The 20,060-nt window shown below is 44.3% G+C and overlaps 1 protein-coding gene and 1 long non-coding RNA gene across 3 annotated transcripts in view; one reads left to right on the forward strand and one right to left on the reverse strand.

Annotated features, from left to right (window-relative positions):
- Positions 1–6,431: 6,431 nt before the first annotated feature.
- LOC135909140 (uncharacterized) overlaps positions 6,432–20,060 on the forward strand; it is a 40,179-nt gene continuing 26,550 nt past the window's right edge. The window contains exons 1-2 of the long non-coding RNA XR_010566589.1: positions 6,432–6,523; positions 10,192–10,259. This is a non-coding gene — a long non-coding RNA (uncharacterized lncRNA). The remainder of the gene's footprint in view (positions 6,524–10,191; positions 10,260–20,060) is intronic.
- LOC135909122 (uncharacterized) overlaps positions 6,695–20,060 on the reverse strand; it is a 38,600-nt gene continuing 25,234 nt past the window's right edge. Inside the window, exons 10-14 of one of the 2 annotated variants that reach the window (XM_065440951.1) lie at positions 16,860–17,225; positions 15,503–15,698; positions 12,544–12,635; positions 7,664–7,831; positions 6,695–7,410 (exon numbers count right to left, since the gene is read on the reverse strand). In XM_065440951.1, the coding sequence (XP_065297023.1) occupies positions 7,057–7,410; positions 7,664–7,831; positions 12,544–12,635; positions 15,503–15,698; positions 16,860–17,225 (1,176 nt within the window). In that variant the 3' untranslated portion in view covers positions 6,695–7,056. Of the gene's footprint in view, positions 7,411–7,663; positions 7,832–12,034; positions 12,083–12,543; positions 12,636–15,502; positions 15,699–16,859; positions 17,226–20,060 lie in introns of those variants that run through there. The other variant, XM_065440952.1, reaches the window with a different exon arrangement.

Consider the following 20,060-nt stretch of genomic DNA (forward strand, 5'->3'; position numbering starts at 1 on the left):
CCGCGGGCTTCCCGTCTTCGGCAGCCTGTGGGAGCACACCGCCGCCTCTCTTCTCCGCCACTGCTGCGTCGAGTACTTGCTGACCCTTCTTCTCGAAATTTCGGAGCGACGACGCGAATTTTGCGAGCGATTCGTGGAAGTCAATCATGGCGTTCAGTTTCTTGGTTGGGGAGCCACGACCGCTATCGCCGTTGATGCTGCCACCAGCCGCGAATGCCCAGCTGAGTACCAGGACCACGACGACGGCCGTGCGGACCCTCATGCTGGCCAAAGCGCAGGGGCTTACGCGATAGCGGCTGAGTTCTTCCTCTCAGGCCATGGAGGTGCAACGTTCCGCCGTTCGCCGCAGTGGCCCTGGTCGGGGCCGCTTCGTTGTTCCTTGCGAAGGTCACGAGCTATATGCTAGCTTGGCTATTATGGCGCGCCGCTACTTGCCATCGTCCCACTATTCGCTATTCGCGCTTCCACAAACTTAATAGGAAAGAAACATTACAGAAGATCCAACGCACTCGTATACGTTGCTTCCCTGAATAGCTTCAATTGAGTGATGTGCAAAGAGACATATGATAAATGCGATTGTATTTTATTTCGAGCTTATGTATTTGTTCATCCCTCACGCTTAGACGCAAGACATACGCGTTGACATAGCCTCATGGGGTATGCGACGTGTAGGCAGCGATGACTTGCAGGATAATGCGACATTTGACTTAATTTGATTAAGTTCAACCATCTCGGGCTCTTTAACGTGCACCCAAAGCTCTGTACACGAGTGTTTTCGCATACTGCCCGCGTATGAATGCGACCTGGAACCGGGCTCGCAACCTCGCGGTCACCAACAAAAAAGGTAGGTCTAACGATATGGCATGCAGAGGCCGCGGCCTGAGGTAGATTCCTCTGGCCAGCTACTCTGCGCTGGGAGAAGGGGAAGAGGGAAGGAAGGCAGGAAGAAAGAGGCACATGCGCATGATGGATGACGAGGAGGAGGATGTAAAACATTAGCAAGCCGTAGGCGCGACCACGCTGGGTTTGGAGCAGCACTGAAGAGGAAAATAAATTGCGCCGTATTCACACACTACCCACCTCCAATACCAATAGAGTTACTCTCACAGTGAGAAGAAGCTTAGTAGGCCTGAAAGGGGCATGAAAGCGAAAGACGGGTAGCGACGCCTCCTTTAATTTCCAGCACTAGCTCGCCGTGACGTCATGTATTTTGCCGCCGCCTGCTCAGGTCTTTGGAAATATTTATTGGCGAAAATGGAGTACATTGTATTCTAGTTGAGCCATACACTGAACTTGGCAAGTTTCAATAACTTTTATTGAGCCACTGCGGCCCGAATATGAAAAAAAGAAAGCTACACTGAAACCCATGACGTAATGCTGATGTAACAGCGCGAAATTCAAAAGGTCGAACTATGACTTACTGGACGGACGGAAAAAACTTTAATGGAAAAAGGACCTGCGACGTTGCCAGCCCGGGCTCAGGCCACCCGGGCATTGTGTGCGGTGAGGCACAGCCTTTCCACCGCTGCTCGGGCCCACTGGATAGCCCATAATTGGTCGTGTAGTTCTGAGCTAGTCAGAGCGCTTAGCCATCGCTCCTCGAGAAGGTCCGGTTCTATCTTGTCCTCTACGTATACTGAACTGATCTGTGTGCACTTGCACAAGATGTGTGCCATGTCTGCGTGTTCGTGTTTGCAGAGCTTGCAGCTTGACTTACTGAACGGCCCCTGAAACGGTTCGGACAAATTTTGTAGACGCGTAGGGTACAGCTAAAGTTAATCATTCGCATCACTATTTGTGTGAAGCGTCTCATATTAAGAGAGCTACTACGGGGGGAGGTTAACTGAGGAGAGGCCCTACCCCCTCCGGGCGCTAGGAGAAAAGTGTGGAGGAAATGACGTAGTAGGTTCTTATTTTTGCTGTTTTTTTTTCTTTTGCTCTAGCGGCCACGCCTTCGGGCCACAATGGCGGCTTTGTTATGGTTATGTGCGCTCACACGTGTTGCTCCGTAGGTTTCGTACCGTGGAAAAGGCGCCGTGTGGGCAGGTTTGCGTCAATTGGTCTCCGTGTTTTGTTGCGCTGTTATCTAGACCGTGCTCTCTCGGATGTTGCTGCGACCAAGTGGGACAGGAGGAACTAAAGTTCGTGAAATGAACGCGCACGCAACGCTGTACGCAATGTACTGTGCCTCGGCAATGGCAACGGACGAAGGAATATCCGCGGGAAATTTTGCCCTCTTTAGCGGAATCGTGCTAACGTGCCATCGCAGGCCGAAACCATTGCGTTTCAGAATCTGTACAATGAACACCTTGCAGGTCAGTGATTCCCGCTCTTGACAGCGCATATGGTGTATTTGCGGCACAACGTACATACGTTATGCAAGAATGCATATTTCGTGTTGAGTAACTTGCTTTTGTGCATATAAACACACACATTAATTGTTGCTTAATATTGTTTCTCGCAGCATTCGCGACAGCACGAAGTCTTTTAAGCAGAGCGCGTTCGAGGTTCATGCACACCTGCACAGGTGTACCTCAATACACGTGCTGATAGAGCGTTACGCATAATATGTGCATTTTGCTGCCCTCGGCTCCGTGCGCCGGCCAGCCGACGCTTTATCCTGGAAGATGGCAAAGAAGCGGCTGCTTTGACTTAAGGAACGAATCCTCCCTACCGCCGGCGTATCTTATCTGTGCGCGCGAGAAGCGCAGGGAAGTGAAGGTTAGCGGATGCGCTGCAAGACTGGGCAAGGCTCTACAGAAGTTACGCGCCTATGAACACATGAAACGGCTGTTCCATGGTCGCATGTAGGCCGGTTCTACGCGCGACTGTTCTGCACCGTGCGCCGCGGCTATCGCAGAACTTTTGTTCCGTGAAGCTTCACTTACCGTGGTACGAAGGCACCTCAGGCCGCAGTCAGTGAATTTAAACGCGGAGTCAGAAACGACGTACGTTTTGCCTCCTCGCCGGCGCGCTGTCGTAGTGATGCGTGGCCACCCGAAATTTGTTTAATAAAGCACGGCGATTCCTCAAGCCACAGCGAAAATGTGTGTTTGTGCTCATAAACTCCAAATGGATCGCAAATGGGTCGGTGTGTCGTACGTGTCTCCAGTGCGTTCTTGCAGTGCAGTGAGAATGCGTTCATTTTTTTTAGTATCGCCAGACGTCTAGCTCACAAGTCCGTCTGAGAGCCCCAGGAAGCATAAGCAGAGAAAAGCAAGTAGAATGCAGCGATAAAGGTTTCCTTTTTTTAAAAACACGCAAGAAATGGGCAGCAGCCGGTACCTGCGGTTGATGAGAACAGTTCACTTGGCTGGCCTTATAAAGCATGTTTATTTTCATAAAAGCCGGTAGAAGCAGCCGATTCGACCTAACGTCCCAATTTGCGAAGTTCATTATGAACTTCTTTCAACATAACTTCGGCAACGGTAATGCAACGAGACATTGCAGATTGCATCCTCTTTAGTATTGCCGCGGAGCGCGCGCGTCCGAGCAGCCCGGTTGCGCGCAGCGCGGCGTGGTTTCACGAGAAATGTGAACGAGAGGAGAGCTGGCCCGATAGACGGAGCAACGCCTGCTTACGGCTTTTAGCTTCAAAAGAGTGAGGTCAGGGCCCCTTCTCAGTTTTCTTTCCTCCATGAGAGCGACGGACGATTACAAGTTACCCCCCCCCCCCCCCCCCAAAATAGTCATGCATTTTCTCAACTCGTTCGCTGAGTGATCAGGGCTAAGCTCCGCCTTCACTGGCTCTGCGTCATAATGGCACGTCGTGTCGTCGAATTCCGGTTCTCTACGGGCGAGCTCTCCGCCAGCTGCTTGGCAGTCGACCCCATGCGAGAGCTATCAAAGCAGCGTGCGTTGCGAGCATTCTGTCGCAGCGCCAAACGTGTCTGGTATTCCGGTAACCGCAGGAGAGCTGGACGTTTCGACAGATGCGTGGAGGCATAAACTCAAGCTGATGAAGGAACTTTAGCGTAGACGTACGTGAGTGGCCTGATCGCTCTGCACGGTCCAGTCACCTGTTGGCGCAGAGCTTGACCAGCCAAACGAAGTGCTAATATTGCTCTAACCAAGTGTAAAACATTTTAATTATATACAAAAACAATGTGTTAACGATTACACTCCTGCGAAAAATTTACACCAGCAGCAAAGAAGAATACATTTCATTACTACTACTGTGTGTGGTTGGGCTCCGTGCCACCAAGTGGCTGCACCGTGCAGACCATTCAAATTTGCACTTCTGCTCATCCCGTGAAATGGCAGTCAAACGGCCAGGCCCTGTCCTTTTGCGCTTGCGTTTACCCGAATACCGGAGTCACGGAATGCTATTGTGGTAGTAATCCTCCGGTATAAAGTGATGGCCGTGAACGTGCAAATCATGGCGCCGATCGGATAGCGACAGTCCTGTGCGCTGCAGCCAGTTCACTCCTCTGCTGCCTTGCAGAGACACAATGTCACAGCTTGACCTATTGCCAGTCGCTACGTTTGCAGCTCACAATGCAACAAAGTCGAATCATGGTGCTCGCGAAAAGACTGAGACCAACTCTGACCGTGGAGCTCTCGTTCAAATGGAGCACGTTGTAATACAAGCAGATGACGCTTGCTGTGTGCCGGAAGTGCTTAGTGTAGTGAAAAATTGTTCTTGTGCATTCTCTTTCTGTTAGTTTCTTTTTATAGAAACAAATTAACTAACATTCCAGCTATTACAAACATTTGTTCACGATAAAGTTGGAAAAATGATTGATGACGCACCCTAGGCAGCCAATCGAATAGCTCACCCTACTAACATCATTGGGGCCAATGACGTCAAATGAGTAGGGATGGCTTAAAATTCACCCGAGTGATGTGCTGCGATCGGCAGCGATGTACATTTTAAAAACCTCATAATTACATGCTTTACGCAGAGCACTTAGATGCGTCAATTAATGATCGGGACCTACTCTAACAACTCGATACATTTGTACAAAATCGTCAAAATCATGTCAGGGTCCCTTTAAAAGCAATTCTGGGGTTGTACGTGCCAAAACCACTATTATGAGGTGCGCCGTAATGGCAAACTCCGGATTAATATTGACCACCTGGAGTACATTAATGTACACCTAAATCGAAGTATGCGGGCGTTGTTGCACTTCACCATCGAAATGTGGCTGCCGTGGCCAGGATCAAATCCGCGACCTCGAGCACACCAGCGCAATGCCATAGACACTGCGGTGGGTGGCCTTGATTTTCTCCAACATAACGGACATATTACCGTGGAATTAACAAAAGTATAGTTTAAAAAATACTTATTCCGTCTAAACTGATCTCTCTTTAGTGTCCATTTCAGGGAACCAGAAGATGAAAAGGAGAAGCACATGAACTTACCAGATTCTTGGTTAAGCCCCCATAGCGGGTATGTGCCACTCTTGGATGCAAACAAATGAACATGTGCAAGCTGAAGTTCGCAGCCCAATATGCAAAGCTTCATGCCCACTGTACATTATATACAGTGGGCGCAAAAGCTGCACGCAATAGGAACTGCGACGATTCATGGTGGGAAGGAAGTGCCACTTTTCGGCAAAAACTGCCTGCATGGACAGACAGCAATAAATAAGAGGCGCAAGAACACCTGTACTGGTGTAGAAAAAATAACTTTTTACTGAAAACGGAGCATAGTTAACAGAAGGAAAGGCTCACATATTTATCTGAAGTCACATGGAATAACTTATATGTTTATGATGTTCCGCGTCAAATTGTATAAATAAATAAATAAATAAATAAATATATATATATATATATATATATATATATATATATATATATATATATATATATATATATATATATATATATATATATGTCAGGAGTAATGCCATCCACTACTTGTCTCTATTTTAAAAAGTAACATCTCCATTGGTTTTACAACTTCAAGGCACAGTCTTAGCATAATATGGTCCTTTTAACTGAGCACAACAATAGTTTCCTAAACTTAAATTAAAATCTGTGGCTTTACGTGCCAGAGCCATGATTTTATTATGAGGCCCGCCATAGTGGGGGGACATTGAATTTATTATGACCACCTGGAGTTCTTTAACAGGCACCTAAGTCTATGCATACGAGAATTTTTGCATTTTGCGTCCATTGAAACTTGTTCAAAACCCTTCAAATCAGCTTTTTATAACCTCAACAGCACGATCACCCAGAATAGAACATGGCTCTCAAGGGATCTTTTAGACAATTCTTTGTGATGGAGCCATTTCATGTTTATTACAATACTATCGCTGGTAATTATTAACCCAAAGGCCTGGAGAGAGAGAGAAAAGGATGCATAGAAAGGCAGGGATGTTAACCAAAGACAGTTCCAGTTGGCTACCCTGCACGGGGGGAAAGAGTGAAGGGGGATAAAAAGAGAAAGAGAGCAGAAGGGGGAGATAAAGAGAAATAGAGACGAGCACGAACAAACCGCGTACACTACAGAGTGGTAGGGGGCGGTGTTCTTAAGAGTCTATCGTGAAGCCCCGCAGACTGCAGGAACCTTAATAACGTGAGTAAGGCCTTCAGCGTGGATGTTCTGTGGGAGTACTTACCTAATGCTTTGAGTTCTGAGAGTGGACGATTGTCCAACTGGTCCAGTACTCTGTACAGCACTTGTCTCTGGGAACTATATCATGGGCAAAGGCCTGGAAACACCAGATAAACACCAGGGGAAAGTAGCTAGCTCTCGGTATGACAATGTTTATTGACAGTGAATTATGATGATGTGTGAAGAATGAAGAACAAACATGGCATAAGGCATTGGTGTGCTTCCTGCAAAACTCCTGCGAAGGGTAAACAAAGCCAGACATTGTGTCAAGCACCAATAGCCGTAACCAGCATTAAGTCCTGTTTGTCCCTATGACGTGGAAAAGTTGTTTAATTTAGTGGCAACTGTTAATATGTATCAAGACTAAACTGTCTCGAGAGATGCAACAGCTCAGGAATGAAACTGCACTGGCCTAGCTCCTAGCCTATCTCCACTCCCTTGGAGTCTTCCAAGGTCTGCTGATGGAAGAGGTGAATATGCAGCTTCGGGCTTCCTCAAAATCCATCTATGCTGATTTTCTTTTTCTTTAATGGCAACCTCCACTGCCTGGACCTATCAGGCTCCTCTGTCACAGACACCTGCGTCAAGCCAGCCAAGTCATTTTCATCGAAGAGAGGTTGACTTGGGTCATAACATTCAGGCTCAGAGTTCTGTGATGGCAGATCTGCTGGAAAATTCACAGCCCTGGATGTCAGGGCCAAAATTGGGTCCTCATTAAGAGGTATGCTCTGCCATGTCTCTGACTGTAGCTCTTGCTGCTGCTGTTCTTTTGTCCAGTCCTGTGAGCTGTCCATAATGGAAGTGTATTCATCTTCATCTCCTTCTCCAGTGCTTGGTGGACATCCAGCCTGGAAAGAGCAAAATAGGGACAATCATTACCGACTGTCTGGTGACCCCAACACATGACTTTAGTAGCAAAGAGGAACATAAATGCGTAGAGCCTATAAAAATGAACTCAATTACTACTACTACTCTGTTACACTACTACTATACTTGTACTATTACTAGTATTACAACTACTACTAAAGATTATCACAATTACTACTACTAGCACTACTACAGAACTACTCTGTTCCATGACAGAGGAGAGAAGCACTCAACTGTTCCTGTCCAGTGTTCCAGGTAGCGTCTTGCAGTTCGATCCCATGTACCTAGGTGGACTGCTTCCAATGTGGTTAAAATGCCATCCACATTACTGTCATCTTGCCTCAAATGTGTGCTGTTTGCTGTTGTGGCTTGCTTCCACTCTTTTGAGGACAGTACTTTGTTCTGTAAAATGGATTAAGTGAAATAGCAAAAGGAAAGCAGGACTTTGGGACTCAAGTGAGTCAAGAATTTTGTCACAAGTGAATGCACCAATAGCAAAATCTAAATTTGAAGCCTGTGAAAATGTCTTAGGGCACATAGTCATAATAAATGTCAGCTGTACGATCTCAACACAACACCGTGCTCACAGAGGAAGTTCTACCTCAGAAGCTTTTACCTAAAGAGATGAAGATGTACACAAACTACACAAACTTGTGTATGTATGCAAAGGGTTGCAGCCCATGTATAAATAATCTTTGAAACATTTTTTTTATTTTCTTAAACACATTGACCTAATTTACCTATTTTGTTACCACTAGAAATATGCCCATTTCCGTTACTTTTCTTTCAACATTTTCTTTCAAGACATTGTAGTCGCAACGTGTACTGTGATGCATAAGATTATACCCTGACCACTGGTGTTTTAAGTACAGATGTATAGCAGTAATAATTGCTCGTACAATTTTTGAGAATTCTTAGGTGAAACTTCAAAGAAGCACCTCAACGAACATGAATGACAGTAATAATTTTTCTATTTTTAGCATAAGTATTGAGGGTAAAACAATCAGAAATATACCCAATATGCACCTGATTTCTAGTTCCAACTTTTGTAAGTCAGATTATGCAGAAAATTACTACAATTTGTAGTTGTCAATACTAGCAATAGTGATGCCCATGCTATCTGGAAAACCAGCAGCATCACAAATGCAAAAACGGGTGAGCTTCTATTTGTACAGGAAGATTTTATTTTACTTTTTACAGCAAGTACCAGGTCTGATTTTTACTGCATCCTTTAGATTCACAAAGCAATGGTTATCAGGTCAGCAAGCATGTAGAAGCCTCCTTATACTTGATTACTACGTTCAATCAACTTTCCTGTGCAAGCAAGGTGGTCTAGTGTGCGTTCAACTGGTGCTGAAGCCTCCAAATGCTCTGTTCAGTTCATGTACCATGCTATACAGTAATGTGGAGTGCTGCAAATATTGTACAGTAATGAATAAGGACACTTGCACAGGCAGTTTTCAAAATGTAAGCGATTAGACAGTCAAGCTTTGGTCGAAAGTCAGTCTGAAATTGACTGCGTACTCTTGCGTGAGCCACGACAGGAAGTATTGCTCCTAATAAGTTGCACATACAGTCTCAAAGTGCTGATAGCTAAAGGCAACGCAGAGTGGGGAAAATAAAGTTACACTTGATTTTAGTTGAACACAATTAGCTAAATAATGCACGCTCATGAGTATCTATGCTGCTTGAGACATTAAACAGCCTATATGTCGAATCGGAAGATTGACAACCTGAGAGAACCTTCTGTGTTTTCATTGCTTGTCATTCAAAATGATGTTGCCGAGTTCACCAAAACGCAAATTTTGCATATTTTTATTGAAAAACGTGTTAGGAGCGCCAGAGGCTAGTTCAAGAATGCAAAAATTGTCAAATCTGACAAAGAGTTAAAGTTCAGTCATAATTTTAGATAGAGTATGATGCTGCTAGTAGAAGAATTGCAATGTAAATGTTTAACAACTTGTAGAAAAACTGTCAATCTAATTGACCCATATCTATAGGTGCAGTAGCGAAACAGTTAAGAAGTGTGACTTTTATATGAGAATACAGTCGAACGACGTTATAACAGTCGCACCGGACTTGAAAATACCAACATCTTGTATATATTCGTTAAAAGCATGTAATATTCAAATGTGCCATACCGATAAAGAAGATGATATATTTAGTATGCCATCATATTCAATATCTTTATCATATCTATCATATAAAGGTTTGAATGTATTTAAGAATCAGACTCCTCTGGTCTTGATCAATTACTTATTGACTACACAGTACTGTCACATGGACAAAGATAATTTAAGTTATGCATTCTGCTACAACTAATGATGTTCATTTCACTGGGTAAATCATGTGGCTTCCGAGCATTTGCACACCAAAAGGCAAAAAGCATGGAAAATAAGTTGTTGCAAAACACATTCCTCAATCAGTTTAATCTTCAATTCTTTGTATTATCCATCTAATAAAGTGGGCAATCCTGGCAGTAACAGTGATGTGTCTGTATACAGGCAAACACCAAATGGCAAAAATAATCTAAAAGAGGAATTGTTACAACGTATGGCCTTAGGAATTTGATTCGGGATAGGTTTTCCAGCATGTCACCGGTGCTCACCATGTATACATTGTAGGTTGGGGATTTCCCAATGCCATTTGGATCATTAAACAATCCAGTTGAATGCACCAGTAGCCATTAGCTGACAACCAGAACTGTGCATGCTGGGAAACAGATGGTGGTACATACACACATGTTAATCTGGTTCATGCAGGAAAGCTGCGGTGCTGCTGACATTAGAACTGCAATTCTAGTGAGGCCACTGGACCAAAATCTTATCAGGTGAATCAGTGCAACCACTGAAGCTTAGGAAACCATGTGCACAAGATAGTGTTTTTCTTCATTTTATTTTACACCCCCTCCTATTATTTTCTACAAAGGCTGAAAGGCGTGCTCATGCATTAAATGTCCATAACATGTTTGGTCGCTTCCTCAGCTGCAGAAGAACTATTTTGCTTTCTTTTTTAAATGCTCTGAGTGCACTAATTTTTAAGATTAATTGCCCACTGTATCAGCAAACAATTTCAAAATGTCATTAACAGAATTTCAATAAGTGGAGTCTCAAATGTGTACTATTATAATTGAAACCTGGTCACAATAATTGACAGATTGCATATATATATGGTATTTAGAGAAGCCAAGTAAAAAAAAAAAGCAGTATAACCAGTGAGTTAGCCAATGAACTCTCATAATAGGTCATTATGCTCTCGTGCATGAGACTAAGGTCCTTCAATACTTTTCATCTGGTCACGAAAATTCCCCGAAAGTTTCGTACAGGGTCAGAAGGTGGCATTAGAGACGCTGGCATAAGTAGAAGGTGAATAATCAGCCGCACCAGAGGGCTGGGATGCCCAATCATGCAAATCTATCACTAGGAGAGGTGCTTCTCCCACATTTATTCTAGCATGTTTGTACAGTGAACATGCAATGGCATCTTCTGGCAAAATAATTTAATGTGCTATGTGCTTGTGTTTAAATTAATCAGGGTGCCGTTTTATGATTGAATTGACGTTGCCCCCCCCAGTAGCCTTCCTTGCATAAACTGTTTCGTTCAGCTGTCTCTATTTGCCCTTTGTCTAGTTATTTATTATAGTTAGGGAGGTTATTAATGAATATTTGTTATTTCAGTTAGATAATTTAATTAATCAGTTGGCTAGCCTTCTTAGTCTCATTAGCTAATTATTTTTGTTCGTTACCTTATTTATTCAGTTAGTTTAGTTGGTGTTACATTTAGTTGCTGTAATTGTTACATTATTTAGTAAGTTATGCTATTAGTCTGATAACCAGTTTAGTAATTATGAATATGGTTACTTAATCAGTTTGTTTCCTTTGTTTGATTAGTAATTAGTTTGTAACTAGCGATGACTAATTAGCTGAAATTAATACTTAGTTAACTAACTTTATATTAATTGGTAATAATTAAGTAATAGGTTGGTTAGCTTCATTAATTTAGTTATTACCTATTTGTTTGATTAGTTAATCAGTTAGTCAGCATTATTAGTTTGAAACGCAGGTTTTTTTATGCACAATTACATAAAAGTGTGATCAGAACTTGCTCTGTAGTTGGTTTCTAATAATGGAGTATTTCAAGCGTACAATTTGAATTATGAATTAAGCTGTTGTTGTGAATGCAGTTGAACCTGGAAATGAAACAAAGCATTGTAGTTGAGTGTATAGGGTTGGAGTTGTAGTTGTTTTGTTGGTTGCATTGTAGTTGTTTCGAAATTGTTTGCGTTTAAGTTTCTACACTGTACAGAAACAGGGCAGTGATTTGCATGTTGTGTTGACAATGAAACGGCAATATACAGGCAGTCGACCCTTGTGCAATAGCGAGTGTACGCAGCGAACGCCTGTGGCCTCTGTTCGATGTCTGCTCCAGTCCACCTTCTACTTGCTCAGCGCTGCGGTGCGTCCACTGCGGGCATTATATGAAGCTCTCCCATAGCATTGCACAGAAGTTTCATGACCAGAGAAAAAATATTGAAGGATCCTGATAAGACCTTGAATATACATTGGATGCTTTCTCTAGCAGCCCCAATTTTTTAAGGTTCAGAGCGAAAAAAGTTGTGATATTATCTTACCATTCGAGTGTCCAGACTGGCAGCCTTTAGATAAAAAGTAATTTGTACTGTTGTGAGCATAACTAGCAAGGTTATAAAATATTAACATTTAAATGAATGATTTTAGGCAACTGATGCAGTTGAGCAGTTTGGAGTCTGTTTATGACATTATCAAACTGAGTGATGAAATTTCCATTGAACAGTCTCTCGTGAGAGCTACGCAAAGAATTATTTCACTTAGATGGCTTGCTGAAAGCGAAACTGACTTGTAAATAGAGCGCCCATGACATTGACCTACCAACCCCACATTTATTCACAATGGTACCATTGCCACAGGCATGGCACAGAGTAAACGTAATGTCATCACAATGTATATTGTTCTAATTTGAAAATTTGGTGAAGCTAAAGGAAGAGGACACTGTCATACATAGGAGTGCTTTAACATCTATGAATTAAGCAAACGTGCATTTGAAATGAACTAAACTAGGTTGTAATAAATCTTTTACCTCATTCATGGCTCGAATGATCATATCCTGAAGGTTGGTAAGGTTTGCCCTGTTGTGCTGTGTCAGTGGACTGTCATTGTCTGATGCAACTCCTTGAAACATCCACAGGTCACCCCAGTGATAGAGTCATGAAAGTAAACAAAAAATGTCTCAGTAACATTCACCCAAAAGACAATGAGGACATTTCACGAGATTGCACACAAGATTGCACTATTCTATACTGTACTGTACTACTATGTACCATACAAGATTGTACTAATTTGTAGAATGTACTATTTGTAGATTGTAGAATAAATGTATAAATGGTTACTTACGTGTTTTTCACTGCTAGTATCATGTTAATTAACTGTCATATGAAAACATGCATTTTTGTTGCTAAACTCAGCTTCCTTCTTATATTGCCATCCTTGGGCAATTGTTTCTTTTTATTTTACTTTTTTCAATTAACTGTTCTGCCTGGATGCGTACTGATATACATGTATACTGTTTCGCCCGACTGCCACGCTCTCAAATGAGAGGAGCAGTACTGTAAATAAATAAATAAATAAATAAATAAATAAATTTGTAGATTGTGCGATGGGCACAGTATATACGATCCCGTTTAATTACGGTAAGGTTTACATAGGCCAGCCTGGGCGTTGCATCAACGCCAGGCTAAGAGAGCACCTGGCAGCATTTAATTAATCAGGAATGACACATCTAGCCAGGAGAGACACTAACTTGAAGGATGAGTGCCAGTGCTACCTTCAAGTTCCCGCACTAGCTCCTTGTCACTAGAAATGTATTCTAAAGAAGCCAAAGACCGAACTTAGCTAGTTTTGAGAACTTTTACTTTACCACATGGCCTAAATAATAAATAATACCATATTGAGATCTCTGACATCACACTGTGGTATTGGCGCAGAGATTTCGGCATGAAGTTAAAGGGGTCCTGAACCAGCCCTCGGGCTTGGCGAAAAGAGCACAGTCCGTGGATAGCACATTCTGTTGTAAACATCTCAGCCAAATTTTACAGTTGTGCACAGTGCGTGGAGCTCGCAAGTGGAGCATGAGGTTACCTTTTTCTCAACCACTCTCTTTAACACTTTTTTAACAGCAGCCCTCTGCTTTATTTACACAGTAGTGCAGAAGCACATGGATGATGAAAGAAAAGGACAGGACACAGCGCTACCAAATGTCAAATCTCATACCAACTAGCCCACCAGTCTGTCTTTTTGCCCTTTCCTCACTCTTTTCCAGCACTATATTTCATCATACAGCATATTCCCACATGTGATTGCTATTGGCCAGTAGCTGACACCAATCAAGAAGTGTGTTTGTATCAGTGCACTTCTTCTTACTGTTACTGCGCACATTTATTGATGCAGTTTAATAAACAGGCTGAAGTAAGCAAAAATCTGCTTTCGAATTTTGATAAGAATTACGTACTTCCGGAAGAAGCCGACTACTGTCCGCTCTTGCTCGGCTGCGGCCGCCCGCACAAGAACTAAACTTTGGCCAGACAGCTTTTTGGTGTCATAGCCGTTGGGTCTTGCTAATTTCGACTAGTTTCGAACACTCAACTAGCCTCGAACCACGCGAAACTTAAGGCCAGACCACACGTATGCTTGCCAGTGCATGGTCATTGCTGGCCACTCCTGATTAGACACCTTGGCAGACTTCACTTCATATTGAGCTATTGACAGCGCTTCAAAATGCGCAAGTTGGATGCGGCTACTATCCATCAGTCAAGCTGGTGCAGGAAAAAGCCAGTTTGTGTCATGTGGCATAGTCAGACAGGACCATGTGAGTGCGAGTGCACACTCAAGCCCTGTTGTGCACGAAGCAAACGCTGCACATAGGCACCAGAGTTGCATGCAGGTGCGGTCTGCTATGTAGCAAGCTGCCGCTGCAGGTGCTGCGATGAGTCCGCTTGCTTAGTGCACTATGACTCAGTGAGGTCAAGCGCTTTGGTGCATCGTAATTGCCAAAATTGGAAATAGTGGAGTCTATGTGAACATTCAAAATAAAATTTGAACAGCCCGCCACGGTGATGTTCAGTAGGCAGAGCGTTGTAGGCACGCCGTGCTCTGCCATCACCTTCGCAGTAAGAAGCATTGAAGAAGCGGGAGCACTGTGAAGGGGATCGTACGTAACCTTTGACTGCAAAGAGCTCTGCTTCTGAGGAACGCATTGAAGTACTTTTTGCAGCAAGGTATTCCTGAAATCTTCTAATTTAACTTCATATGCATTTCTCGACTTTGACAAAATGTGGTTCAGGGCCCCTTTAATGTGCAATGTACTTCTAATTCATGAGAAAAACATTCTCAAAAAGAGTGTGTGATTAAAATATAAGGCTAATGACAGGCAACCATCACATAAGTTATGCCACTTATTTGTGCTTATTGAGATAGTGTATCTACCACAGGATTTCGTAAAGCAAATAAACACTACTTTGTAACTTGTACCTGGGCATTGCATTCACCAATGCATGCTCATTCTTGGTAAGCATGGCTGATAGTACCAACTGGAATGCCCAAAGAAACTGTGAAATACCTTCTATGCTACTGCCTGTTATTCCAAATGAAAGACTTATCTCTGCACTACTGTAAACTGGCTAGATAAATGACCTTTCTTGTTGAACAAGATCTTGGGACCAAGTTCTTGCATATCACAGCTGCAGAAGGCTACACAAGTGCTGATCCAAATCCTGAAAGCAACCAGACTGAGCAACTATCTGTGACACAGTGCTGAGAATTTTCATTACAATGGCGACTCCTTAACCTTTTTCTCCCCTTTTGCCGGTGGATGGGAGACAACCACGTTAAGTCCTGGTTAACTTCATTGCCTTTCATTTATCCTTTTCTCTTTCTCTTGACGTAACAGAAGTGAAATAAGGTTGCAAGTGATCAAAACAGATACAAGGCTGAGTAGACAGGTTTGAAGTCCATTTTCAGATACAGAGAACTTGGTGTTTTACCTCGATAGTGAATGAAATGACTGACAAGAAGCGGGTGCTTCTCTGAAGTGTCCTCGTTTACTGGGTCAGAAGCAATGACAAGGTCAGTCCACCACTTTACTCTCTGCTCTACTTCTGGAACTGGCAGCAGCTTGCAGCCAGCACTGAAGTTCCAGTTACCAACACACAGGGGCTCATTGGCATTCCACACGAAGTCCTGCAGAGCAAGTGGTGCAATGACTTTCACTTTTCTGGCTGAAGCAGGTTGGCCTAGGAAAACTGGTTGATTTTTGACATGGTAACGTTTCAATAGTGCAAGAAATATGAACACAAAGACACATCAATAGGAAATACACAGGCAATATACTTTTGTGAGTACAGCAGCAGCAAGTGTATTATGCATTCTTTCCCGCATGTTTCATTCAGATCTTCCTGTGACACCACTGCACAGCCGAAAGAATGCATAACGGAACTACAGACACCGTACAGCATCTCATCTGACTGTTCGGACATGAGTCAAATGTGATATGTTGCAAATATCTTTGGTGTGAGTGAAACTGCTGCTGCTGAACTTATCGGCTCATATCATTTGGAAAGCCAAGTTTTATGTTTGCGAGCACTACTGGTCATTAAGGCTAAGCAATGAGATGCCAATCAAATTTGAACTGTACTATGCACTGGTGTTGCTAACTTACTGCCTGGGGCAGCAAAGATCCTGATGAGACTGTGCAGTCCAAATGACAATACAGTAACCCCCCCCCCACTAACTCGAAGCTGCAAATACCAGGAAAAGTTTCGAGACAAGCGGAGTTCTGAGATAAGCAAAATCACGCAAATAGAAGCCCTCTGGCCGTGCACAGACCACATGGAACCTTTTTAAAATACCACTAGTAGTATATTTGATGACTTTTGCGTGCATCAACCATCAAGTATTTGAAGAGAGGAATTTGTTAGGCTGTTACAGTGCATACAGGTGGCCTGATAAAGTCACAGTTGGGTGAGGAGGAAATTATGGCAACACACCCGACGCATCATCTGTCGTGCTGCAGTGAAAACTGTGTTTACATGCTCTTCTATGGACGTGATGGACAAAAATCTCGATATTGTCTCATATATTGCTTCTTCGGAGAGCGTACTGCACACATTTTGCCTTTTTGGCGAACCAACTCATGATAGAGGGCGCGTCACCACTGTGACCAACAATGTGACTTTATTGGCACGCCAAGTGAGTGCTGTTTCACCCCCTCAATAATCCTTGCTCTGTGCTATAGACTGTGAAATATAGTAAAACACATGAAACAATTCAGAACTGCTTGTACAGCTTGTGTTGGTGTAATAATGTTGATAACTATATCAGGTAGCTGTCAAGCTCACTTGCCTGGTGGAAGATGTCTCCGTACGATGTCAGTTGCAGCGCTGAGAAGGTGCCACTTGCGCACTCGACCATGCAGCCTCCTATGAGTGGGGCATTCACACGCATAAGAACACGCTCATCCATGGAACGTCCCTGATGCTCCAGGTGCTTAGCAATATCACTTGGCCGGGACAAGTGCCATGGGGGTACTAAGGAAAGTGGCTGAATGGTCAGCGAATCCTGACGAATGTGAAAGATCGTAACCTGCCGTGATCTCTGTGACCCCAATGTGACGTAGAGGTTGCGATAGCTTCCGTCATCAAGGTCTTGGAAAGGTGTGAACTCTAGAAATGTTGGCGAATGTTGCAGGCAGTGGTTCCAAGTAAGCATCTGGAAGCATACAATGGCATACAATGGATGCACACACAACCAACAAAGCAATTGGAAGCATGCCTCAGGCATAATTACAGCATGTTTAACATCATGAATTGGGAAAGTCTAAATGTATAACAATTTAATGACCCTTGTTGCATGCAGTGAAGCCAAGTAATAAAGTGGAGAGCCAGCAAGAAATGTTGCCATTTAATTCATGCCCTTCTAGTTCTGATAAGATATATAAAGGGACATTAATGAAAAACACAAAATCAGTTCTGATGGATAATTATTTGTTTAAAAACCCTGTATACATTTATTTGGATGACAAAAGTTCACTATCAGCATAGAAACTGAGCACCAAAGCTCTCCTTTGCAAGTTTCGTACTGTAGTCATTGCACAGAGGACATTAGAGTGATGTCATAAATTTTGCAACACTTTCACATTTTCCAGCGTTTCCAAACATTGAAGAGTTTCCATATATTGCCAGAATGGGGTCTTGAACACTTTTGCACACACTGCTTTCTTCCTTTATTGATAAGCTCTTAGCCAACATGGAGCATTCACTGTCAAACTCTGACAGTGAATGCCGCGTCAACGATACCTTCACATAGGCGGTACGAATTAAGAGAAGCCAGTCACGCTTTTGCATGCACTCCACCCCTGCCGACTGATAGCGCGCCCGCACTGGGACGACGCTATCATGAAAAGCGCCAGCAGTGGGGAGCGAATGCTTTGTCTGCCTCTCGCTCTAACGGGTCACCTAAACTCGAGATTACGCAATGTTCAATATTAAATGGCCAAGATGCGGGCCAGAAATCGTGACACGCGCCAACTTAACCCCCCTCCCGCACCGCCCCTTGCGAGCGCTTGAACGTGCTACCGTGAGCTCCCTCCCCTCCCCATCTTTCCCTTTGCTCATGCGGGGAAGCGACACTCGTGTGCGAAGCCACCATCTTTCTTTCTCACTTTCACACCCTTTCATTCGCACCCAAAGCACAAAGTGCGCGAGGCGCGATAGGATCTTCACACTTGGACATTATAGGGAACATGATGTGGCTTCACTTCGGCGGTTGCTCTTGTCGCGCCACGCGCGATTTGAGAGGTGCGGAATTCAATCATTTGACTTTCTGCGTCCAAGGAAGTTTCTATTTATTTTCTTGGCATTCCTTTGCTGCTGAAGCTCCCAATCTTTGCATACTCCCCCTCCCATCCAATATGTCCCCTGTCCTGTATGCCGGCCATCGTCACGCAGCTGCGCAGCATCATTCCCCCCTCTTTACTATCCAGGGAGTAGCCTACATGGATGCCTCTTTCATAGCTCCTCGAGGTTCCTGCGGCTACGCTATCTACCATCCCCACCTCCCAGCACCTGAAACTCACACGAGTGGGCCATACCTAAACCCTCCGTATGCACTCTCTCTTGAGGTCCTTGCCATTGTACATGCCCTACAATCATTTCCCTCCCTTCTCTCGCTCCCAGAGTACACGATATACACCAACGCCCAAGCTACCATTAATCACATACTGAACCACACCCTACCCCATTCACTCCATCAGGAGGTTGAACGAGCGGACTCCGCACTGCAACCTTCCACCATTTTCCTCCACTGGGTCTCTGGGCATTCAGGGATTGACGGCAATGAGCTGGCCTATCAACTTGCCCGTGATGCCTTTAACCGGGCACCGTTGATCCTCTGGTCCAGGCCCTCGGAGGATTCTGGGGGACTTTCCCTGCACTGCGCTATCAAGGAAGTTTACCTCCAGCTCCGTCTCAACAAGCACCTGTCCTGCCTATACCCTCCCCTCATCCATCCCTCACTGTGTCGGAGGCTCGCCTTCTGCGGCACATCCGAATGAATGCACTGGTTACCCCCTTCCAGTCTCTTTATCGCTATCACTCTGACTTCTCCTTTCCCAACTGCCCCTCTACTTATGCAGACCTATCCCATTGCCTATTCTACTGTCCAGCTGCTCAGCAATCAAGTTCCTATCCTCCCCTTCCCTTTCTATCCCCACCTGGCTCGACTGGCTTGGCGCCGAAGGTGAAGAACAGCGCCGACTGGCCAACCAGGCGGTCGATATGCTTGACCTGTAATTTTGGGCTGAATAAAAGTCTTGTACTACTACTACTACTACCAACACACTATCAAGGTTTAACTGTACTATATAGTAAGTCCCACCGAACATTAGCCAAGTTGTTAAAGAACACTGGTACAATATACAATTATGATATGTACAGTCGCAATAAATAATATGCAGCCCATGGCTCCGGGCGCAGGAGCAGCTGCAGGGCCACACCGCGGCGCTGCTATTGCCATCAGGCAGACGAGATTCCTAATGGAAGGGGTTGAAAATATGGGATGAAGTGCAGCACAGTAACTGTCTCTCTGTAGAGGACACCTCAACCATGCTGCACAGGGGAAAAGAGAAAGATAAGAGGGGTGACGGGGGGAGATCGAGTGCCTGCTTTGAGGATGCACTGCGTGATGCCAATCTTCGCCCTCACTCTCGTGCGGCCAAGTCACACGCTTGATAAATTTAAAGTGCGGCGCATGGCTGTTTCGCAGCTGATAGTCAGTTGGAATGAGGGTTTGTCAGTGCATGCTTGCCTTTCTCCCCGTGCCAGCTCGCGTTCGGCCGTTCGGCTAAGCGCATGAAACGTATGCCTGGCAGTGTCCGATTTGGTTTCATGTTTACGTTCGTCTCGCGCCTTTGTGAGCTGTGTTTCCGTGCTTGGCGTTTGAACAGACGGCGCACATGCATGCATGCTCTCAACGAAAGACGTCATGGCAAGGCATGTGCGCATAGGAGTAGCAAGCAAAGAGCCGCCATTTTGTTAGTGTCAACGC

This window comes from Dermacentor albipictus, chromosome 1, assembly GCF_038994185.2.
Source record: "Dermacentor albipictus isolate Rhodes 1998 colony chromosome 1, USDA_Dalb.pri_finalv2, whole genome shotgun sequence".
NCBI classification, from domain to species: domain Eukaryota; kingdom Metazoa; phylum Arthropoda; class Arachnida; order Ixodida; family Ixodidae; genus Dermacentor; species Dermacentor albipictus.